This window comes from Porites lutea, chromosome 3 (assembly GCF_958299795.1).
Source record: "Porites lutea chromosome 3, jaPorLute2.1, whole genome shotgun sequence".
Lineage (NCBI taxonomy): Eukaryota > Metazoa > Cnidaria > Anthozoa > Scleractinia > Poritidae > Porites > Porites lutea.
Window position 1 is genome coordinate 10,177,191 of NC_133203.1, and position 20,693 is coordinate 10,197,883.

At 36.1% G+C, this 20,693-nt stretch overlaps 2 protein-coding genes across 2 annotated transcripts in view; one reads left to right on the plus strand and one right to left on the minus strand.

Moving 5' to 3' along the window:
- Positions 1–6,051, minus strand: part of LOC140930430 (INO80 complex subunit C-like) — a 6,701-nt gene extending 650 nt beyond the window's left edge. The window contains exons 1-4 of the mRNA XM_073380118.1: positions 5,918–6,051; positions 5,729–5,854; positions 2,070–2,169; positions 240–307 (exon numbers count right to left, since the gene is read on the minus strand). Coding sequence (XP_073236219.1) covers positions 240–307; positions 2,070–2,169; positions 5,729–5,854; positions 5,918–6,010 — 387 coding nt within the window. The 5' untranslated portion in view covers positions 6,011–6,051. The remainder of the gene's footprint in view (positions 1–239; positions 308–2,069; positions 2,170–5,728; positions 5,855–5,917) is intronic.
- A 12-nt stretch (positions 6,052–6,063) lies between these two features.
- On the plus strand, positions 6,064–20,685 carry LOC140930428 (coiled-coil domain-containing protein 148-like). The gene is made up of 12 exons (XM_073380116.1): positions 6,064–6,222; positions 9,471–9,911; positions 10,731–11,049; positions 11,856–12,000; positions 12,385–12,591; positions 13,472–13,612; positions 14,417–14,535; positions 16,110–16,227; positions 16,378–16,428; positions 17,172–17,261; positions 18,106–18,245; positions 18,839–20,685. Exons 1-12 carry the CDS (start codon positions 6,162–6,164, stop codon positions 18,846–18,848), a joined length of 1,842 nt encoding a protein of 613 aa, XP_073236217.1. The 5' UTR covers positions 6,064–6,161; the 3' UTR covers positions 18,849–20,685.
- Positions 20,686–20,693: the final 8 nt, after the last annotated feature.

The window sequence follows — 20,693 nt, forward strand, 5'->3', positions numbered from 1 at the left end:
ATTCATAACTCTTAAATTATTACTCCCATGCCTGATCTACATCAATTTTCCCCAAACAATATCAGTATGTAATCAAGGCAAAAGGTTATAAGAACTGGTTAAATGATCACTATCAAATGCATTGACTGTTCATCCAATTCTCTCAACTTATTCTCATAGGAAATGTACAAAGATTAGTCGGGAGAATTTGTATGTGGGTATTAGGGCTTAGAGGGTAAATTAAAAGGTAAAACTCTCACCGGTAAACCAGAAAGGTCAGCATATTTCTTTGACGGTTTGAATGAGGGTGGAGCATCTACACTGCTATCTGTAAAAATGAACAGACCATTCCATGTAAATGTTGCAGTTAATTTTTTATTTCAGTTAATATTTATTTTTCCTTTGTGTCAAATTCATTAGCATACATAACCATACCCAAAACAATAAAAATTAACTGAGATAAAAAATTATCTACAACATAAACACTAATAACATTAAAAATAAAAATAATGATAATAATATACAGACACCATAGTAACATCCTTGCCTGGTTAACACATGAGAAATTAAGGGAGCAAAACATGTGGTACCCATGAGAAGGGAGGACAGACATAAAAAGCAACAGACAAGAGGGGAGAAAAGATCAAAAAGAAGATATGATTTTCGCAGTTGTAATAACAATTAAAGCAAGAAAAAATTGCAAATTAACCTGAAATAAGTTTTGGAATTCAACGAGGGCATGGGCTCAAATCCCATTAAAGCCTGAAATTTTTTTCAGGTTAATTAATATATTGCAATTATCGCTTAAATTGCTATTAAAACTGGGACAATTATATCCTCATTTCAATTTGATTTCTGCAGTTCACACCATCTTCATTTCACGATGAAAGATCATTACAACAATACTACAGTAATATTATCATAATAATGACTATCAGCATTACCACCACCACCTTTTTGAGCAACATCAACAGCACAGTCTCAACCATTGTCATCATCATCACTCTCACCATCATCTGCTTTATCACCAGCACTGCCACAATTTTCAACACCCTCACTGCCACCAAAACAATAACTGCCACAACCACCATCACCATCAACATACCAATCAACACCACCATCATTGCCTTCCCCACCACATCCAGCAGCTCTACTACAGTCAACTGTCTCTCATAACGACCACTTCTTGTATGCAACCACCTCCCGTAAGTGGCCACTTTGAAAATAACAGTTTGTTTCTCATTCAAAATACTGTTTCAAAACTTCTCTTGTAAGCTGCCAATCCCAAAATTTCTTAACAACCACGACCACTTTTTAAACCAAAAATTTGGCACATTCTTTTGTTTTCTATTTCCTGTAAGTGACCACACGGCATGATCACATGTGATTGTAAGAAAACAATATTGCTCAAATGTCACAAAAGTTCAGTTTTTAATAGTGCTGATCAAGTATGCAGACAGATTACAGCAGTTGACTTACAAAAAGAGATGGCTGTAATACAATCTGTAAGTAAAAATGTGAATTGTAACATTGATGCAAAATGTAATGTACAAACTTTCAACAGTCCAAGCACTATATTTGATGAATACGATTATTGCCAGTTGTCGATTTACCTAAGTTTTTGCTTGTCAAGAAAATATGATAATCAGCTGAAATTGAGCTTACTTTCTTGATTTTTCCCATAGACGACCAACTCCTTTAAGTGACCACTTTGTTGTGCACCAAGATTGGTTGCTTATAATTGTATCATCATTCATCATCATCATCATCATCATTGTTGTTGTTACTTTTAATATGAACACTACATTTTCTTTGGACTGTTTTCCTACAATGCACTCATATATGCATTGTTAGTAACAGTGCTCACATTGTGGGTGGCTCCTCCTAAAATCAACAAACCTAATGCAACAAAATGCCAGCAAAAGAAATGCGCATGCAAGGCATTGTGGTAAAATTGCGATGCACTATGGTTAAAAATCCAGATACAACAGGGGTAGAAATCGAAAATTTTTGTTCCTGTACAGTTTTGGTCTGCTGCCTTGCTCGCTCGCATGATAGCAATATTAGGAATAGAAAAAAACTGTTCTTACATGTTGGATCATCTTGTTTCCATGGCAACCCTCTCTCTAACGTCATAATTTGCTTTAAATTTTTCCAAATCTTTTTCTTGCCTGCATTGACACCTGAGTGCTGTATTTTGAAATAAAGTTAAACATTGATTAACCTTTAAAATATTAGTTTTCTTAAAAGTACATCTCTCAGTCAATTCGATTATCAACTTTTAAGCTTATATGTTAACTTCTTTTGACTAATAGACCCCTTCACGGTTGTGAAAGCATGCTGGGTAATAGGACAAGATGGCGGGGAAGTCAAAAGTTTGTATGGGAATTCAAAGTCAACTAATTCTTCCTAACTGAATATATTTGTCACTTTCTCTTTGCAAACTTTAACTGATGAACTTTAAGAAACTATGCACTATTATGGCTCCGTTAATTCCAAACGTGCCCATCGCACCCGGGCATTTGTCACCTTGTTGGTCCCAGTGAAGGGGATTTGTCAGAAAATCTCTGCCCGGGGGTGGGGCATTTGTCAATTCTTCTAGAAGCAGTTAAAGTCGTTCCTTTTTCAATATTTTACTAATAAAAGAATACACTTATTTACTTAGATAGCTTTATAAAGAATATTTTTAATACCTATGCTTGTAAATGATTATGTGTGGTTTTGGCTCCATCACTTCCCCACCCCACAGTATTTTTTGCATCTGTCTAAGAAATTGCTTCCTGCCAATGTCATCAACTTGCACATGGAAGAAAAACAATCATTAATATCGTTTAAAGAGTTTAAAGGAAATACCCTTTCTTTGCAAGTGAATAGTCGAGGCAGAAAGGCTGGAAAAACTCTGAGAGATACACTAATACAAACTTTGTGTATTGTATGATCAATGTGACAATTCAACGGTTCCATCATGATGAGAAAATACTCATGTAAAGCACATCGGTTGTTTGTTAATTATTCACCACATTAAACCTCTTTGAAAATAAGAAAGGTATTCTCGGCTTGCACTGTCACGCAATGAAAAATAAAAATGCAAACCATTCAATACAGAAGGACTAAAATTCTGGGAAATGAAAAAAGATAAATATACAAAAACCCTTGCCAAGAATCAGGTCTGTGAAATATTTCAAATGCGAGATATTGGGAAAAACAGTTTACCTAAATTTATAAAGCTTTGTATGGAAACGCCATGTTGGTGTCCTTTCCAGGAACACCAATATGGCCGCCGGATACCAACAGAAACATCTGTTTTCGAGTTTTCCTACTAATGCGTGAATTCTTCGCTTGAGGAACTCATAAAGATTACAGTAATATTTATTCTGAGACAAGGAATGTTTAGATTGCAAAATCTCCAAAAATCGGTAATGTTTTTAACCCACATAAGAGCTTTCCCGGCCGCCAGCTAAATGCCGCGTCACGCAAAAGCCTGGAAATTCAAGCGTCCTCTCTCGCAAAACGAAGAACCCTTTCGAACCAAAAATTTGTTTATGTAAAGGTGTTTAGGTATTGTAATACCTTGTGAAAGTAGAAACTCAGAAGAATCGATAGTTTCTTAGTTTGATTTTTGGTGACGTCACGTGCAACCCAAGAATAACTACAATTCTAATTTATAGTTCTGCCATTGAGATTTTAAATCAGATCATTGTTAACTTTTTTGCAATAATAATTATTACACTAATAATTAAATTATTATGATTATTAATAATTATTATTATTAAGTACACTACATAAATCGCTTCTAGCCGCTAGTTATAATTATTATAACTAGCCGCTAGTTATAAATATTACACCTAGCAGCTAGGAGTGATTTGTGTAGTGAACTTCAAGTACAAGTGTGGTCAGATTATTAGTAGTCTGCTACACAGCTGTTTTTAGTGTCGTCACGCAACGCTCCTCCCCACTAACAGCTGTTGAAAACCGAACTACATTCCTTTCCCTTTGCGTTTGTGGTCTAACGAACAAACCAATCATGTACAAGAAATTTGACAATACATGTCACATGAGCCGCAGGGCGCTAGGAAGCGAGCACGCTTCTCAGTTTTCGACAAATCAATCAATCGTTGCTGAATTTAGACGGGCTCTATGTTTTCAAGCAACGAAAAGGTTAATTTGCAATAAGGTTGTTTTAAGCGGTCAAGAAAGTTCCAAGTGAAAAAAAAGGTTTGATAGGCCTAGAAGACTTTTACCGGGATCGGTTGGTTCTTCATTTAACGTGCATATGTACTGATATGTAATGAAGAATTTAATGTGCCGGATGTGCTCATTGTGTTGCTATGAAGACTAAACTCTCAAGGGTACTGATTCAAAAGGCAATCTTATAAATTATCGATGAGCGATTTCCCGAAACTATACCTGGCAACGTTATGGGCACATCCATGTTGTGCATCACAATTTGCTCGACTTGCTTGCTGTTGCTGCTTATCTCCTAAATTTTGAATAGGACTCGACTACGACAACACTGTAGTTAATTGCTTGTTTTCACGCGACGATTTTGATTATTCGGTCATTCACACATGGGGCTAAGATAAAAGCAAAGCTGTGATTGGAGGAGTCACAGTACCTCAAAGGACCACGGCGGTCAAACGTCTAAATCGTTATTTTTGTTTTTTATTGCTGGGATTTCATTTACCAGTTAGAGAAAAATGGGCAAAGATGCATAAATAAGTTATTCAACATAACTATCTTTCCATTTTTCTCAAAATTTTGAGCTTTTTTCGCTGAAAACGCTTCGCGCTGAAAGAGAATCATGTTTGAAAATGGCGCCGATAATAACGTCAGCATCGGTTTTCAATCTCTTAGAACTTTTTTAGTAAACTTTTAAAAAGTTTAGTAAACTAACAGGATGTTGGTAATACCCTAAACTTTCGATAGTGAAAGTAGCAACCTTAACTTTGAAGTATTTCGCTTCACTTTTGCAAATTTCACTCGTTTGACTGCTGTGAACCTCAAAGGTGGCATGAACACCTTCCAGAAAATGGGAGCTGAATTATAATTGGCTAATCAAGGGAAAGGAATGTAGTTCGGTTTTCAGAAGCCGTTAGTGGGGAGAAGCGTTACGTGACGACACTAAAAACGGCTGTGTAGCAGACTAGATTATTAGAGATTTCTCATAAATATGGTATTTGCAGCTTATTTACTGGAAAATGCAATTTTGGTGCTTTCCCAGGTGGGGCAATTGCACCCTACTTTAAGCCCCACCGTGGAGCATTTGCAGCTTTTCCGAAACAAAATGACAAATGCCGGGGGGGGGGTGGGCGCACTTGGAATTGACTGAGCCATTAAATGTGAGAAGCACAGAAGTCCTTTGTTGCTTCTTAGAAAATTTGACTTTTCCCTTCATTATGTGTAATTCTTGCATTGTTGGATTACAGGAAAAGTATGGAAGAACTCAGGTCTTCTAAAAAGCAACAAAGGACTGCTATGCACTCCAAATTTAGTGTGTAGTTTCTTTAAGTTGATTATTTACATTTTTCAAAGGAAAAGTGACAAATATATTCAATTAGCAAGAATTAGTTGACTTTGAATTCCCATACAAACTTTTGATTTTCCCACCACCTTGTCCTGATTACCCATATCGTGCCGTTACAACCGTGATCATGAAGGGGTCTATTACATTTTATATAAATTAACACCAGCTGAGTTCTAAAACCAAGCAGCAAAGTGAAAGCATAAAAAAATCAAAAATATAACTTACTTCGAAATTAGTATCTTTAAAGACGAACTGACCAGGAGGAATAACACTTGCTTCGCTTACAACACTATACGAGGAAGGACTGCTTCTACTGCTGGAATTTGATTCCACTTCATCGGCAACACAGGGCTAAAAACAAAAGGACTGTTAAACTAAACCCCAAAGAAACCTTTGCTTCATCAATTTACTTACAGTAAGTGGTCTCTTCCTTTTGCTCGGGGCGGGTGGAACGGCCGAACCTGGGCTTTGTGATCGCTTCGACTTCTTGCTTCTGCTGGACGCCATCTTGAAAATTATGAAAACGAGGCTCAGAATCCCGCGAAAACGAGGTTGAGAGGTGTCTTTCAAAATGGCGCCTGGGTGAAAGTTGTTGATATTTTCCACGGTGGTTGTCAATGTCAAAATCTAATAATGTAGCCTGCTTTTTCTTGCTTGGATGAGTGGAAGAGATCTTAGGAAGTTCGTGAACTTCCACAGAACTGCAATCGGAGCCTCAGGTATGAATAATTAGATTGTAAATTCAGTTAGTCAATAGAGAACTAAAGAAAAATCTTCACCTTCAACGCACTCATTGATTAGCTTTATTCAGGCGACATAAATAATTTGTTCTGGTTTCCTGCGAGATCGAACTATTGAGCTTCATGTGTATTCTGATTCCACAAAAGTCAGGGGCAGTGACATGGGGGTTTTTATATAAGCTGTTACTTAATTGAAGAGAGTTGATTATATGTATGGTTCAATTTGACCTGTTACCATGGCCCCCCGGGAATTGCAATTTGTTTCTTTCCTGGTAATTTACTCCCCAACCCCGGGCATGCAGATTTGGACAATCTGGTAACACATCAAATTGAACCATGTATTACACTGTCGGCTGGTGGTATAGTATATAACCCCTTCTCAGGTTAAACCAATATTCAGCTTTGGTTACTAGGGTTGGATCCCTGAAAAATGCTTACTTTGATTAAATACCCTAGAACAGGAACCCCCCTATGGACACCCACTTGATATGGACTCCTGTATACAACAGACAGTTTCATTTGCCTTGACGAAAAGCTTCTATAACGTCGACTCCCGATAACTCAAACCTTCAAGCGAAATCAAAAAAAGGTTTGAGTTATCGGGAGTTCGAAGAAAATAGCCTAGAGTAAGGTAAAAATTAGTTTTTACTGCACAGTGAATATTTTAATCACATTTACTTGTAGAAATGTCAAGTGAAAATTAAAAGATACTTCTAGATTATAAATCAGAACGTAACGTAACAAAACATAGCCTAAGTAGAGCATGCGTTTTACTGTTTTGCTTCACGTTGGCCTGTGATCAACCATCAGCCTCCACTAGTAAACTATACTCCTACAACACATCAATAGGAAATCCAAAATTCAATGTTTCGGACGCCAGTAGATGGCTTTTTTCCCGACTTTTTAAGGGCTCAAAACATGGTTCGAGTTATCAAGGGTAAAATTATATAGAAAATGACCTGAGGGGAAACAAAAATTGGTTCGAGTTAGCGGGAGTTCAAGTTATCGAGGGTTCGAGTTACCGAGGGTACAGTGAATGTATGACGGAAATCCAGGGGAAATCGATTTTGGTTTGAGTTAGCGCGAGGGTTCAAGTTATTGGGAGTCAACTGTATTTTGTTTAAAGTTAACCCACTTAATATGGACACTGGTTAATACAGACAATGGACACTTTTCTGTGTCCCAGGTGACAAACTCTCATATATCCTCAATCTTGCTTTACAGACACTGGTTACCTGCACACTGTCTATTTTCCTTGTTTTGCTTCCTTGACTTTTTCCTTTAGTCATTGTTCGTAGCTGATTTTTTACCCTTCTTCCTCTTTGCCTTCTTCAGTTTTTGAATCAATAAAACATGTGTCCGTGACCTTTTCTCTTAGAACCCAGACACCCAGATGAATATGGAGACCATGGCAAATGCCCGTGGTATCCTTATTAACCGTGTTCCACTGTACTTATAAAAGGCTCCTTAATTTTTAGTTAGATATCAGCCTTTTCTCATTATCGTGTCTTACAATTTTGGCAAAGTTTCCCAAGGTACCAGTAAATGCCTTTTTAAAAAGCTAAAGGTAAACCTAATTTGGAATGGTTACTTTGACTTCTCTTTTTTGCACTGTTGAAATAGTTTGAGACAAGCCGAACAGAACAAGATAATCACCTGGAAGAGAAACTTTAGGAATTTTTGAATGGTGATGTGCCACTGGGAGCCCAGAACTCTTAGCCTATAACATTTCAGCTAAATTTTGCTAGGTACCCTATACTAGACTTAACTCCTCAAATCCCTTGCTATATTCGAGTTGCTATTTTCCATCTATCAATGCTTTCTTTGCTATTAAGCTGAGTTGCATGTGAATTTAAATTTAGATTTGCCAATTTCATTATTTTTAAGGGTTAATTATTCCTGACTTCCCTAGTCTAGACTGAAATCTTGGACCATGACCTTATTCATGATACCCATTATCTTTGCACACACTTTATTTTAAGATTGATGGGTTATTTTGTGTGGCAAACTAGTGATGAAATTAGTCAATAGGAGCATTTGGGGTTGAGTTTGTTTATTCTCTCAAAACAAGACGAGAATTTGTCATGCAAAATGTACAGTTCGAGTTTCGACAAGTTTCAGTGCATCTTTGCTTGCCATGGGGACACCTATTGTTGCTACCACATCCAAAAAAGTAACAATGATCACTTCCACCCATAACTTGCCATTCTCTTCTTTAAGATTAACAGTTCTTTATTTTTGCTTGTCTAGAGTAAACAAACTCAACTGGGATTTCTAGTGTCAGCAGATTTTATCATTTTATTATAATATTATACATTTTACTAATTATCTGTCTTCTCATTGGCTAAGACCCTACAGCTAATTCTGGAAATCAGTGCAACCTACAGATTAGTCAGTAATCTCCTCGTAGTTAACTGAATAATCTGTAGGTTGCACGTGCAATGCATGATTTCCAAGAACAATTACTGGTATATCAATTCAGGTTCCTTGTGACAATGTGGTTGTTGTTATTTTCGTACACTGTATAATAAACAATCATTAGATTGGGCTTTTGTCATATCCTAAATAATCAAGGTCTCGGTAAGTGCTATCAGCCTCGGCCTACGACTCGACTGATAGCACTAAGTCGTAAACCTTGACCTTGATTATTCTGGATATCGGAAAAACCTAAAACTTCCAATAATAAACAATTATTGTTTATTGTTTGACCCTGAGAAACCTCTGACATCACTATTATTCAATCAGTCCTTAAGCATATGCAAAGATGACAGGTATCATTTACTTTCCTTGAAAATGATACCCTATTCTAGACCCAAACTCTCTGATTTCTATGTTATACCTTATCCCCGACTAAACTGCTTGTTGAACTAATCCAAAGAAATGAGTGTGGGGGGAGGTGTGTGAGAGGCCAGTGGAACCAAGGACTGTAGCTGACTGCAATGCGTAATGCATAACCGTGACAACCATGAGAGTGGCATCCACCCAGGCAACGTTACGCTGCTAATCAGTGGAATCTAACATACTTACCATATACTTACCATAGGGGAGGGATGGGTAGGGAGCAGAAAAACTCTTGCAGAGACACTGTTGACAATAGACAACAACGACAACGACTCGAAAAACCTGGGAGTAACCACAAGAATGTTTGTATAATGTAGATAAGGAAATGACTGAACAACAAAATTCAAAACTTTAACTTTGATGCTGGTTTTCTGTATTGTTTTTAGATAGTTCATTGGTCAATCGTTTTATAGAAGGACACGGGAGCAACCGATACAGGCCAGCTGATTATGACAAACTCCAGGCCATTGCACAACTTAAGAAAGCCGCTGGAAATAAAACCTTTCACAAGATTGAAAAGATTACAAAAGCCAGCAAGGAGAAAAAGGAACAGAACCTCATGCAACAACATAAAGCTTGCTGGTCAAAAGAGAAATTAAGACTTCATAGTTTACAGCGGAAACTTCAAAGTGACATTGACGCACTGAGGCCTGGCAGTCCATTAGATTACAGTTCCATAAAAGAATTTTTTCAAGATCTGGAAATTAATGAAGAAATTTTAAATGAAGATACTCAAGAGTTTAAGAAAAACACTATACAACCATTGTGGGACCTAAAAGAAGACTTGCAGTTCTGGCTTGGAGAAAACAGAGACAGGATCTTGATGGGTTGGTTCACAAGTTTTCATTTTTTACGTTTTTAAATCCTTGAGTTAAAAGACGAAATATTTCTTTTAACTCAGGGATTTACCTTTTTTCCTAATAATTTTTGCGGTGAGCATTATCTTCCTAATTCAAACAATTCATTCTTTGCATGTATAACTGGGAGATAATTAGTTCCTTTTGGCTGGAATTTGAAGGACTGACAACTTTCATTGAATATCTAATAAAAACATTGTCAAACTATTTTATTATAGATTTCCAATTATTCAGACCTTTTTGGGAAAAGCAAATTGGTTAGAATATTTAACAGGAAGTTCAAAAATTGGGAGTAAAATTATACTGTTTGACAGGTGAAGTTATGGACAGGTTTGAATTATCAGAAGTTTCAAAAAGTCGGTATTCTACTCTGTAGATTGCCATCCAATGTGGTGCTAATTAGAAGACATGAATCATTATGCTTTTTATCATAGCAAAGCTCTGCAAAGCTCTTTGTATACTCTCCAAGTCCATGCAGAATACCATGGGTAACAAAATTTGGTATCCAGGCATCCAACTGAATATATTTGGCCATACTGTAATACTGACCCATCTGTCCACACCACAGGGACAGCAGTGTGGATTCACATACTCAAGATAGTATAATTTAACCCCCAATGTGTCCTACATTTTTCTAGAAAATTGCTTGGTAACTACGTTTTTGAAAAAAAAATGAACTGAATTTAACGGAAAGAATAAAACCAGCTTAAGCACAAAATAATACCAAAAAATTAGCGAGAGTTACACAACATTTCAATATTATCGTATTTATATTTCATTTAATTCTAGGTGTTGCTAAAGAAGAACATGCAAATGTCTTGAAGATTGTAGAATCTGTGAAGATGCAACAACGAGTTGTAATGGAAAAATTGCAGATGGAACAAGAACAGCTTGAACAGGAACTAGATGCCATAGTGTTGCCTGAAATGACAGGGTCAGGTGTAGTGTCTAACGTCATCACAGAGACAGGGATTCCAGAAGAAGCATATGAACTAGAGTGCCCTAATGAACAACTGAAGATGTCTGTGTTAGAGGAGTTTATTTTGCTGGACAATAAATATGAAGCTCAGCTAGAGTATCTAAATATCAAGTATCAGTATGCAAAGCAGTAAGTGCATTTTTGAAAGGACTCAAGACAGTGCTTTTAATTTCCTTTTAATTTATGATGGACTTGGTACACCTTACCTTTGCTTCTAAGAGTCAGTCATTCTTGACTTATAGGTTTCATCCAAGAAGTAGAACCTTTTGTCTCGAAAGCAAAATTTATACACTAATCTAATGTCTGGGTACATGATGCAGAATGAAAAATACATTGTAGTTTTCATTTTTCACCTACAATCAGTCCCTTCTCGCCTAGTGAAAGCCATGGGAAAATTGATTAAAGCTGATGGTTTCCTGACTAGAGGGAACAGACATTAACTGAAGACCTTTGTCTAAAATAAATGTTTTAAGGTGCCAAAAATGAATAGATGCTATTAAATATACTGTATCCAGCATAAAAAGCAATGACTGCTGAATTTTATCTACAGTATACAGTCGACTCTCTCTTAACGGACACCTCCATAAGATGGACACCTCTGTAAAACAGACACCTGGAGTTGGTCCCTGCCTTTCTTTCCTACCTCTATTTGACTCTCTATAAGACGGACATCTCTCTAAGACGGACAGCTAGTGCCCATCCCAAAGGTGTCCGTCACAGAGAATAAAATAATTAAAATAATTTATCTTAAAAATTTTTAACTTAGCTTAATTGATTCCCTATTTCCCTTTGTCTTCTTGCCCTAACTATTAATGATTTTGGGTGAGAAGACAAAGGGAATTGAGAATCAAACTAAGTTAAAATTTCTTAACCTGAATTTAATTTTGACCTGTAACATGTACAGGAGCTTATGTCTTGATTGTTTTGTTTGTAAGGTCCAATACAGGAGGATGGTCAAAACAAGATCATTTCCACTTTGTGCATTTGATGGAACAGTACCCAGTTGAGCTGCCTAACAGAAGAATGCTTTACATGGACAGAATGCTAAGAGAAATGCCTCATAAAACTCGCACTAAGCTGGTAAGTCTAGCATTTAATTTAAAGAAATTTGATGACCCATTATTAGCAGGCTATTTTTTTGCCCTGACAGATATAACAGTTATGTAAAATAAATGGCATTTTCTCTAGAGCTAGTAAGGACTACTGGTCTTTTGGTTTACTGGCAATCAACAAATTTCTGGAACTACATTAATTTACACTGTAGTTTCAACAAATGACAAGTCCCCTCAAAATTATCTTATATTTTTAATTTTTGGCTTTACTTCCCCATTTTTATAGGTTTTACTATGTTAGGAATTTTATGCTTGGGGGATTCAACTGAAGCCCCCAAAAACCAACCCTAGATCCGCACCAGGATACAGTTTAGTGTGATTGTTCTTGGCTTGTACTATAATATAATTTCAGGTTGAACATGAAGAGTGGTTGCTTGCTCACAAGTTTTACCAGGAGCAGTTTCACAGCACACTTCGTGCCTGGGCTCATGACAGAGAAGACTTGCTGGTTAAAACCAAGGCAACTTTTGCTGATGCATGGGCAGCTTATGAAGAGGCAGAAGAAAAAGCTAAATCAAGAAAGAAACAAGAAAACATATGCCAAGAGCTCTACAAAAAGGTAAAACATTTCACATCTGAGGAAAGATGTAACGAAGAGGTTTCATTAGAAGGTTAGATTATTTAAAGGATTTAATTCTTATGAAAAAGTGACCATTTCAGAAATTTTCTATGATCATAACTGAACCATAATCATTAATGATCTGGTTTTTTTTCTCATCTTGAGTGGGGAAACTTCAGTCTTAAATATGATTATGGAACAGGAAAAGTATAAAGGAAGAACCTTACTTTGTCTCTTCCATTTCCTACACCTGTACCAGATGCTATTAATAGTAGTAGCAGAGGTGCCAACATCTGGAGACTACAAACTGAATTTTGAATCTCTTTTGCATCAAGCCTTCCACAAAATGTTAATGACCCAGCAGCCACCTCCTCTCCCCATCCCTAAATTATATGGTTATGCATCCATCAAATCCAACTGCAGTCATCCTCCATGATGTAATAGTTATACAGTGGAGCTTGCAACTGCGTCTCTGGAATTTGAATAATTAATTTCCACCTCCATTTCCCCTGTGGCTCCCTGTGGACTGAGCTATCAGATTTCTGCCAATCAACAAGAAGTGGAAATGAGCACGTATCTTATGTAAACAAACATTGAAAAACATGTTCCAAGGGTAATGACCTGATTGCTAATGTCATCTCCACCAATCAGCATTTCACATCAACTTTTTCAATGCAGATATTCAAATTCCAGAGATGTAGTTGCAAGCTCTCCTTCCTTTTCCTGCCCTGCAGTTAGAGCGCCCTGGAGAGCTTGCTCGCAGGCTATCTGAACAGGAGACCAGGAGATTTGTGTCATATCCATGACACTCTGGGATAATCTGGCACAGTTGGCATATAATTATGTAAATTAAAGTAGTTTAATTTTCTTTTGTTCTGAGGTGCTTGCATTCAGAGAACAAAAGCTTGAGGCACTGAAGCTACAAACCATAATTGCTGCAAAACAGCAAGAACAGGAAGAGCAGGCATTGAGAGCTGCTGAAGAGAGAGAACGGAAACGGAGAGATCATCAACACAAACAAGTATGGCTTAATTCTCTTTGTTTTCTTTTTTTAAAACATAAATAATAGAAGCACTGATTTGATGCAATATATTGGTTCTTCTTTGAGGTTCATGTACCCTCCTTGCATTAAATTTTCAAAATATATTATTTTTAATACTCTATCATATTACAGCCTTTCAAAGAAATGATGAGGACTTTATTTTCTTTTATACTTTAAACAATGCACCAACTTAATAGTTTTTGTTTCACTGTGTAGTGTTTTGCACGTATTGTAGCTACCACTCACTCACTCACTTTAAGTTACTCTACAAATAAAATCTGATTTACATGCGACACCAAAATAATGAATAATGTGACCATGGAATCCTGGTTGTAAAAACAAGGTTTTTAGAAGAAAAAAAATCAATTTTTGTTTCAGAGTTTGTTCTCCATTAATTAAAAAAAAAATTCTGCTTCGGTGCACATGTTGCATTTTTGAATAGTTTTTTCTCCTTCACACAAAAAAGCAATAGTGACTGAAAACAGTACCACCCTTTATGGTAGTGTGCACTGATTTACTAGAATCTAAAACTGTGACACAATTGTTTCCAAAAACCTCCATTTTCATCCATCACTCAAGTCTGAGGAAAGCAAAAGGGTGTTTTCAAAAATCTCCTCTCTGGAGAGTGTTTTTGAAAAGATGCATTTTCATTGACCATTTTTATTGGATATATGTGGACAGGTTAGGCCAAATTGAAGGGGAAAATCTCCATTTTCAAACAAAAATGGATATGTGTGGATTGCACTGACATGTTTTTATATACGATTAATAATCCGTCGATAGATCCAAGAATTTAGGGAACAGAAAGAAAAGGAAAGAGAAATTTCAGCTGAGGCAGAAAGAGAAAGACTTGCAGAAATACAGGAAAAAATGGCAAAGCAGGCAATCATAGACCATGAAAGGTACTAACTAATAATTCAACAAGTTACAACATATTTATTACAGCCCAGTTTATGATAATAATATCATACAGTCCAACCTCCATTAAGTGGCTACCCATTAATTAGCAGCCACCCTCTATTAAGCAGCCAGTTATATAATCAAAGCCCCCAAAAAATATCGTAGGAAAAAATTGGAAATGAACCTCTACTAAGCAGCCACCTCTATTAAGCGACCACGGTCACCTTTTGGCCATCCTAATGAAAGTTCATACATTGTTGCCACCAGTTTTCAGTGGCCATCAAGAGCTTGATTCACGTCTTAGTAGCTTCATTTTAAGAACATGATGAAAGAAAATGCAGTCTGAGATAGAAGGTGCTGATCAACTGTGGACCAATAATATTATAATGCTTCTTCTGTCACACATTTGTTTAAAAAATATAGTGATGTTTCTGCTTAAGATTATGCTGATTTATGATGAACCTCTACTGAGCGGTCAACCTCCATTCAGCAGCTACCTGCCGACCAGTATCCTGAGGGTGGCCGCTTAATGGAGGTTCAACTGTATTTATGAAGTTATATCAATGTCGTCAGCAAGGCTATCAGGAGAAGACAACGTCTGGCTCTGCATACAAACAAAAACAACTTTGCTTTATATTCTGCATGTCAACGGTGTTCTCCTTATCAGGCGGTAACCAGTAAAATTTACCGTCTGAAGCAACACTTCTTATTGCCTGCAACCGCTTGAAGGTTTACTAAAATTAAATAAGTTGTTTTAAAAAATATGCAAGTTGCATGTGATCTGATCTGATCAAGGTAATGAATGAATATATGGAAGTGTATTGAAGTACACACAGCTTTTCCCTTATGGGCCATGCATTTTGGAAAGAGAACATTGAAGACAGAGTAAAATTATTGGAATAAAACGTTTTAAATTGTTGTCTAAAGATAATGGCTGATTTGTGTAAAATAGGTCGTAAAATGAGGGAATGAATGACATTTCACAGAACTAGGCTCCTAAATTTCACAGTGAGGTCGAAACCATATCCCTCACTCCACTGCCCCCCTCCCTCAAGGAAAGTGCACCTCTGGCACATATTTTTTCTCCTTACCGGCCAGGAATGGCCCCTTACCTGCTGAGCTAAAATTTAGGGAGAACACTGTTTCAGTATTTTTATCATTTATTTGGAAATTAAATTTGCAGCAAGAAAATAAATTAATATTATTTTGAAATGTTATTGATCGCTCTTAGGCGTGTTCACACTCAAAAAGTATATTTTACAATATAAATTCTTTTAGCGGGCTATTTTGCATTGTTAATTTTCCCTCCTATCTGAGGACTGTAAATATCAAGGACTTAGTATACATGCATTCAAATATTAATTTTATAAATATAAGTATTTTGGTAACTTAAAAATAATAGAAACAATTTCACAGTAATTAAAAATATTGTTGTGTTAAGAAATAAAATAGAAGTTATAATAATCATAGTTCTGATTACATGTGTGTTTGTACAGTGTATGGTGATGCTTCAGATTGCATCCAATATCCAGTTTTATTTTTACTTCATATTGATTCTACTTGTATTACTTTCCAGGGTTAAGTATCGTGAGCAACAGTTAAAACTGCACAATGAGGCAAAGCAAAAAGCAAAAGAATTGGCTCTTGAACAAGAAATAGAAAAACAGAAAAGACTTGACCGACTCAGACAACAGGTACAATAAAATTAATATTATGATCCCTTCTTTAAAAAATCATGGTAATTTTAAAGTTTTTAATTTGATGACACCTTGCACTTTTTTGGTAATCATGGTAATTTTAAAGTTTTTAATTTGATGACACCTTGCACTTTTTTCATTTTAAAGGTACAGGTTCATGTTGAAGATGATCCTGCAAGAATTTTTAAAGCAACTGAGGTTGGTACCAATATAACATTTGTCAGTAATGTTATCTTTGTTTAAGAGTTAACGATTTTAGTGAGATATATATATACACACATCTTATTTGTATTTTAAGATTGAAGTACCACAATATTGTAACATGCCCACAGGTAGCTATGCTAATCTGGGTGGGTCATGTTTTCAGGAAATAATACAACTAAAAGTGATAAGAGACCTAAAAAACTAAATGAAAGATTTCTTAAAGTTACATGCAGGCATTTCATTCCATATTTCTGTTCCAATTCACTTGAATTGAGAGTCTGGAACTTTGTGTGTAAAAGTTATTAGTGTCAGAGGATGAGTATTACAAGAATGAATATCAGAAATATCTTGAAAGAGATCGTGAATGTTACTAGGAGCATTTGTGTGTCTTATTTCAAACATTAGGTTAGCTAAAAGCTCATAATATGAAAATTTTAATGGTAAAACACCGTCATCAATATTAAAGTAAAGGAATTGCATGCTGATTTTGCTCAGAAAAATACATAAAGCGAAAAATTTGCTTTTGAAGCCTGAGAAGCTTTTCAAGGTAAGATTTACATGCATGGCTCCAGGCCAAAAAAGGAGTCACAAGGGATTGATAAAATAATTTATTAATAGTCAAAAGAGTGACGGTCTTGGCACCAAATTCCGCAGTTTACAGATCAATCCTACAGTTCGGTTCATTTTAATAGCTACAGGCTGAGAGCAGAATCTCACCTGAGTATGATTTCCCACAGGCATCCCAAGCACGTGTGGCCAGCATGTATGAGGAAGAACTTGATCTTCAGCATCCTCTTTTCTCTGTGCATGGATATGATGAAAAGAAGGTTAGTATAGAGAGTAATTTCTACAGCACTGTGCAATTTTTATTCGACAGGATAAGGATTATGATTCAGTTTTGATATCATGAATATTATCAGTTTAAAAAATAAATAAAAGTTTTGAATCACATGTCCATCTTGCTGCTCAGAATGCAAAATTGAAATGTTTCAAGAGATAAATTATTTTACTGTGTGTATGAAGTTTCATAATCTTGTTCATCTTCACCATCTTAGTCATTTATATTTATACATCGTAAGTGCCAATTGAAAATAATGATCTTTGAGAATATCAAATGGAATGTTTTTGTCATCATCATCTACCCCAAAACCATAATCAATAAAATACTTACCTGTGGTATTGTCATTATCATTATCAACATTATCAAGCTGGCATCAACAACGTTTTCATCCTCAACAACCTTACTGTAATCAGATCTTCTCGTCATCGTCATCATCATTATTAAATGATGACGATTACATGGTACACGAGGTACAAGATCTGATGATGGCAAGGTTGTTGAGAATGACCTGCCTGGCTAAATTACATGTTTGTAGCAGTGCCCTTTTCCCTTCTTCATAATTTTAGCTGCTGACCTACCCTCCTTTGCTATATCTAAGTAATGGTTTGGATGTTTATTAGTGTTGTGGAAACTTTATAATGATGGCTAGATTTTGTGTTGTAGTTTGGCCGGTATTGTTCAGCATCTTTTCAAACGTTTGTAGCACATCATTAACTAAAAGGTGATCACACCTATATCCACAACACCAAAATACTACCACTTTTTAAAAATGTATCAGTGGGTCAATAAAAAGCTTTAATAGCTTTCTGAGACATGTTCATTTCTTTCAGATGGCAGGAGACACCAGGATAAAAGTTGAAAGAGCCCTGAGAGAAGCAGGAATCCATAACACTGATTATGCAAGAAAAGTCATGGCCTCTATAAAGCCACCTCAAGAACCTAGGAAAGACCAACATTCAACTCTCTTTAAGTATGATTATCAACAATAATAATTTTCCTACTAGAAATCTCTGTCTCCAAGGACCTCATAAAGCTTGATGGGAAAGGGACAACAGAAGTAGAAAAAGGGAAAATAGGCCAAAAAAAGGAGCAGAGAGGGGAAAAAATTATATTTAACTGGTACTTTGCAGAACTCAGATTAGGGTAAAAAAACACTAAGCGCAAAAGCTATACTACTAGGCCACAAAAAACCTATTTACTTTTAATTACAGGTTGAAATTCGTTTAAGCACATTTACCCTTAAAAATTTTGCTGAACAACACTATTTGAAGCTATTCCAGCCATTTTTTGGTCACTGTCCAGCTGGGCTAAAATACAGGTCACTTTTCCACAGGTCACCATTATACAGATAAGCAAACAGCATTAAGTGTCTTCTAGCCCTAATCTCTTAACAAAATGCTCTATTAGATTAAGGGGAATCTGAATTCAAGTGTGAAGCAAACAATGCTGTTCATGTTTTCAACATTACTACTCATTAAAATCATTGCCCACAATATTTTTTCTCAGGGCATTTTGAAAGTAAAGTGCAAGGATTTTTATGGTGTCTCTGAATTTTTATTTCAGGTATGATTGACAAGGGATTGGCAACTGTTGGATAGCATCTGCTCACAGAAGAATTTCATTTTATTGTATAAATTATTTATTAAAACTCACAAAGTGTACAGTGTAGATTTAATATATTACTATCATCATCATTTCACAAAAATAATTAATATCCAATAGTTTTTTGACTCAACTTAATTAGCGTCCGTAGGAGACGGTTCTTTTTGTTGGGCCAAACCGAGGTCAAATGAGAAAACTCTGGGGGAGGGGGGCAAGAGAAAGAAGGCAGAGAGAGCACTGGTTATTGTCTGTCTTCTTTAGGCTAGAATCAACTGGGTCTTAGAGAAACCTCCTCCTCAGGCACTTCAGTTTTCGCACAGAGGCGAATGCAAATTGGAGTGACATGCAAGTGACTGGTGAAAAAAAGCAAGGGACCATGGGAAAGAGAAAAATGAGAGGCGAAGCCCATTTTATTCTTCCCACCCTTTTTTGCACACTAATTTTTATCGAGTGAGAGACATCTGGGTACCAGGCAGGTCTTAGAGATTTACACAGAAGTGCTGTTGTGGATGGCAATAAGAATTCTATTTTTGATGTTGTAACTGTAATACTGAAAATTGGATGGCAATGGAAGACAAATGAAGTACATTTCATTTGATGCAAACTGTTATTGTGTGAGAGTGTTGTTATATTGTGGGTCTTACCCATCATGTTTCTACCTTAATTAGTTTAAGAAATTTTGCCAAGTATGATAAATGAAGGAGTCTGTCAAAACATTGGGCAATGTGTTTTTGATATGAATGGATTAAAAAGTCTCATAAAGAGACTGTTTTTATTTTCAGTAATGGACAGCATTCATTTTTCACTTCAAGGTAATGTACAAAGTAAATTATTTGGTACATTATGTACAGAAATACATATATACAGCATTTCGTTTTAAATGTCTTTTTGCACAAATTCAAAATGCTTTTTAGTGTGTTACAGTGCAACTACTATGACCCGGCCCACTTAGACATAGTTGACCTATCTGATTACACAAAAATAACATTACATTCCAAGAAAGTTGGTTGTGGGCCAATCAGCAGCTCATAAAAAAAAAAATAAGTTACTCAAAGCACAAAATTTAAATATTGATAGCAAACGTTTTTTCAAAAAGCAAAATGTTGCGCTAGACAATGTTTTTCTCTTCAAAACTTTACTTGTAACACCCAGGATACATTTGTTTGACACAAGCTGTTATTTTGTCATCTACCAGCAATTTCTTCACTACCATTGCCACACTTTGACCTCAAGTCAGAAATATAACTAACCTTTACATTTTTCCGCTCTGTCACACTAACTGTTAGGAAACACACGCTTTCTTCAGCAGGCTCAAAACAGGTTCAAAAGTCACGTCTTTTGGTTGTAATTGGTTAACTTCAATCCATGATGTTTATTTCATTTTGTGGTAATTATGCTTGACAACTAACTTTCTCAGAATGAATTGATATATTCCTGTAACCTTTGTCTTGGTGGCCCCGGCTATATTAGTTGCACTGTAATTTACATAATAACTGGTCACCACCACTCTTGATTATACTGTTATGTAAAAACTGGGACAATGGATACATTAAAAAATGTTCTGAATAAAACAATATTATTGTAATACATAGAAATAATGTAAGTTCTTTATACACTTCTATCCTTCTGTTTTTAAAAGATTTGGTAAAATACATTCCACTTATGCAAGCTTTTGCATAGCCTGCCAATGCAGATGCATTGTGGCTACCTTGTCAGCAGTCAAGAGTCACATCCACAAATGTGTCTGCATTTGCAGGCTACCTTTGGAAAGATGCTTCAAAATAAAAGCTAAGGATACTCATACTACAGCCAGTGA

Bases quoted from the DNA above. Each gene is read 5' to 3' on its own strand.
- LOC140930428 (XM_073380116.1), top strand. From the start codon at position 6,162: ATGAGTGGAAGAGATCTTAGGAAGTTCGTGAACTTCCACAGAACTGCA. The intron at 11,050-11,855 runs GTAAGTGCATTT...TTTGTTTGTAAG, and splicing joins AAGTATCAGTATGCAAAGCA to GTCCAATACAGGAGGATGGT. The intron at 12,592-13,471 runs GTAAAACATTTC...TTTTGTTCTGAG, and splicing joins GCCAAGAGCTCTACAAAAAG to GTGCTTGCATTCAGAGAACA.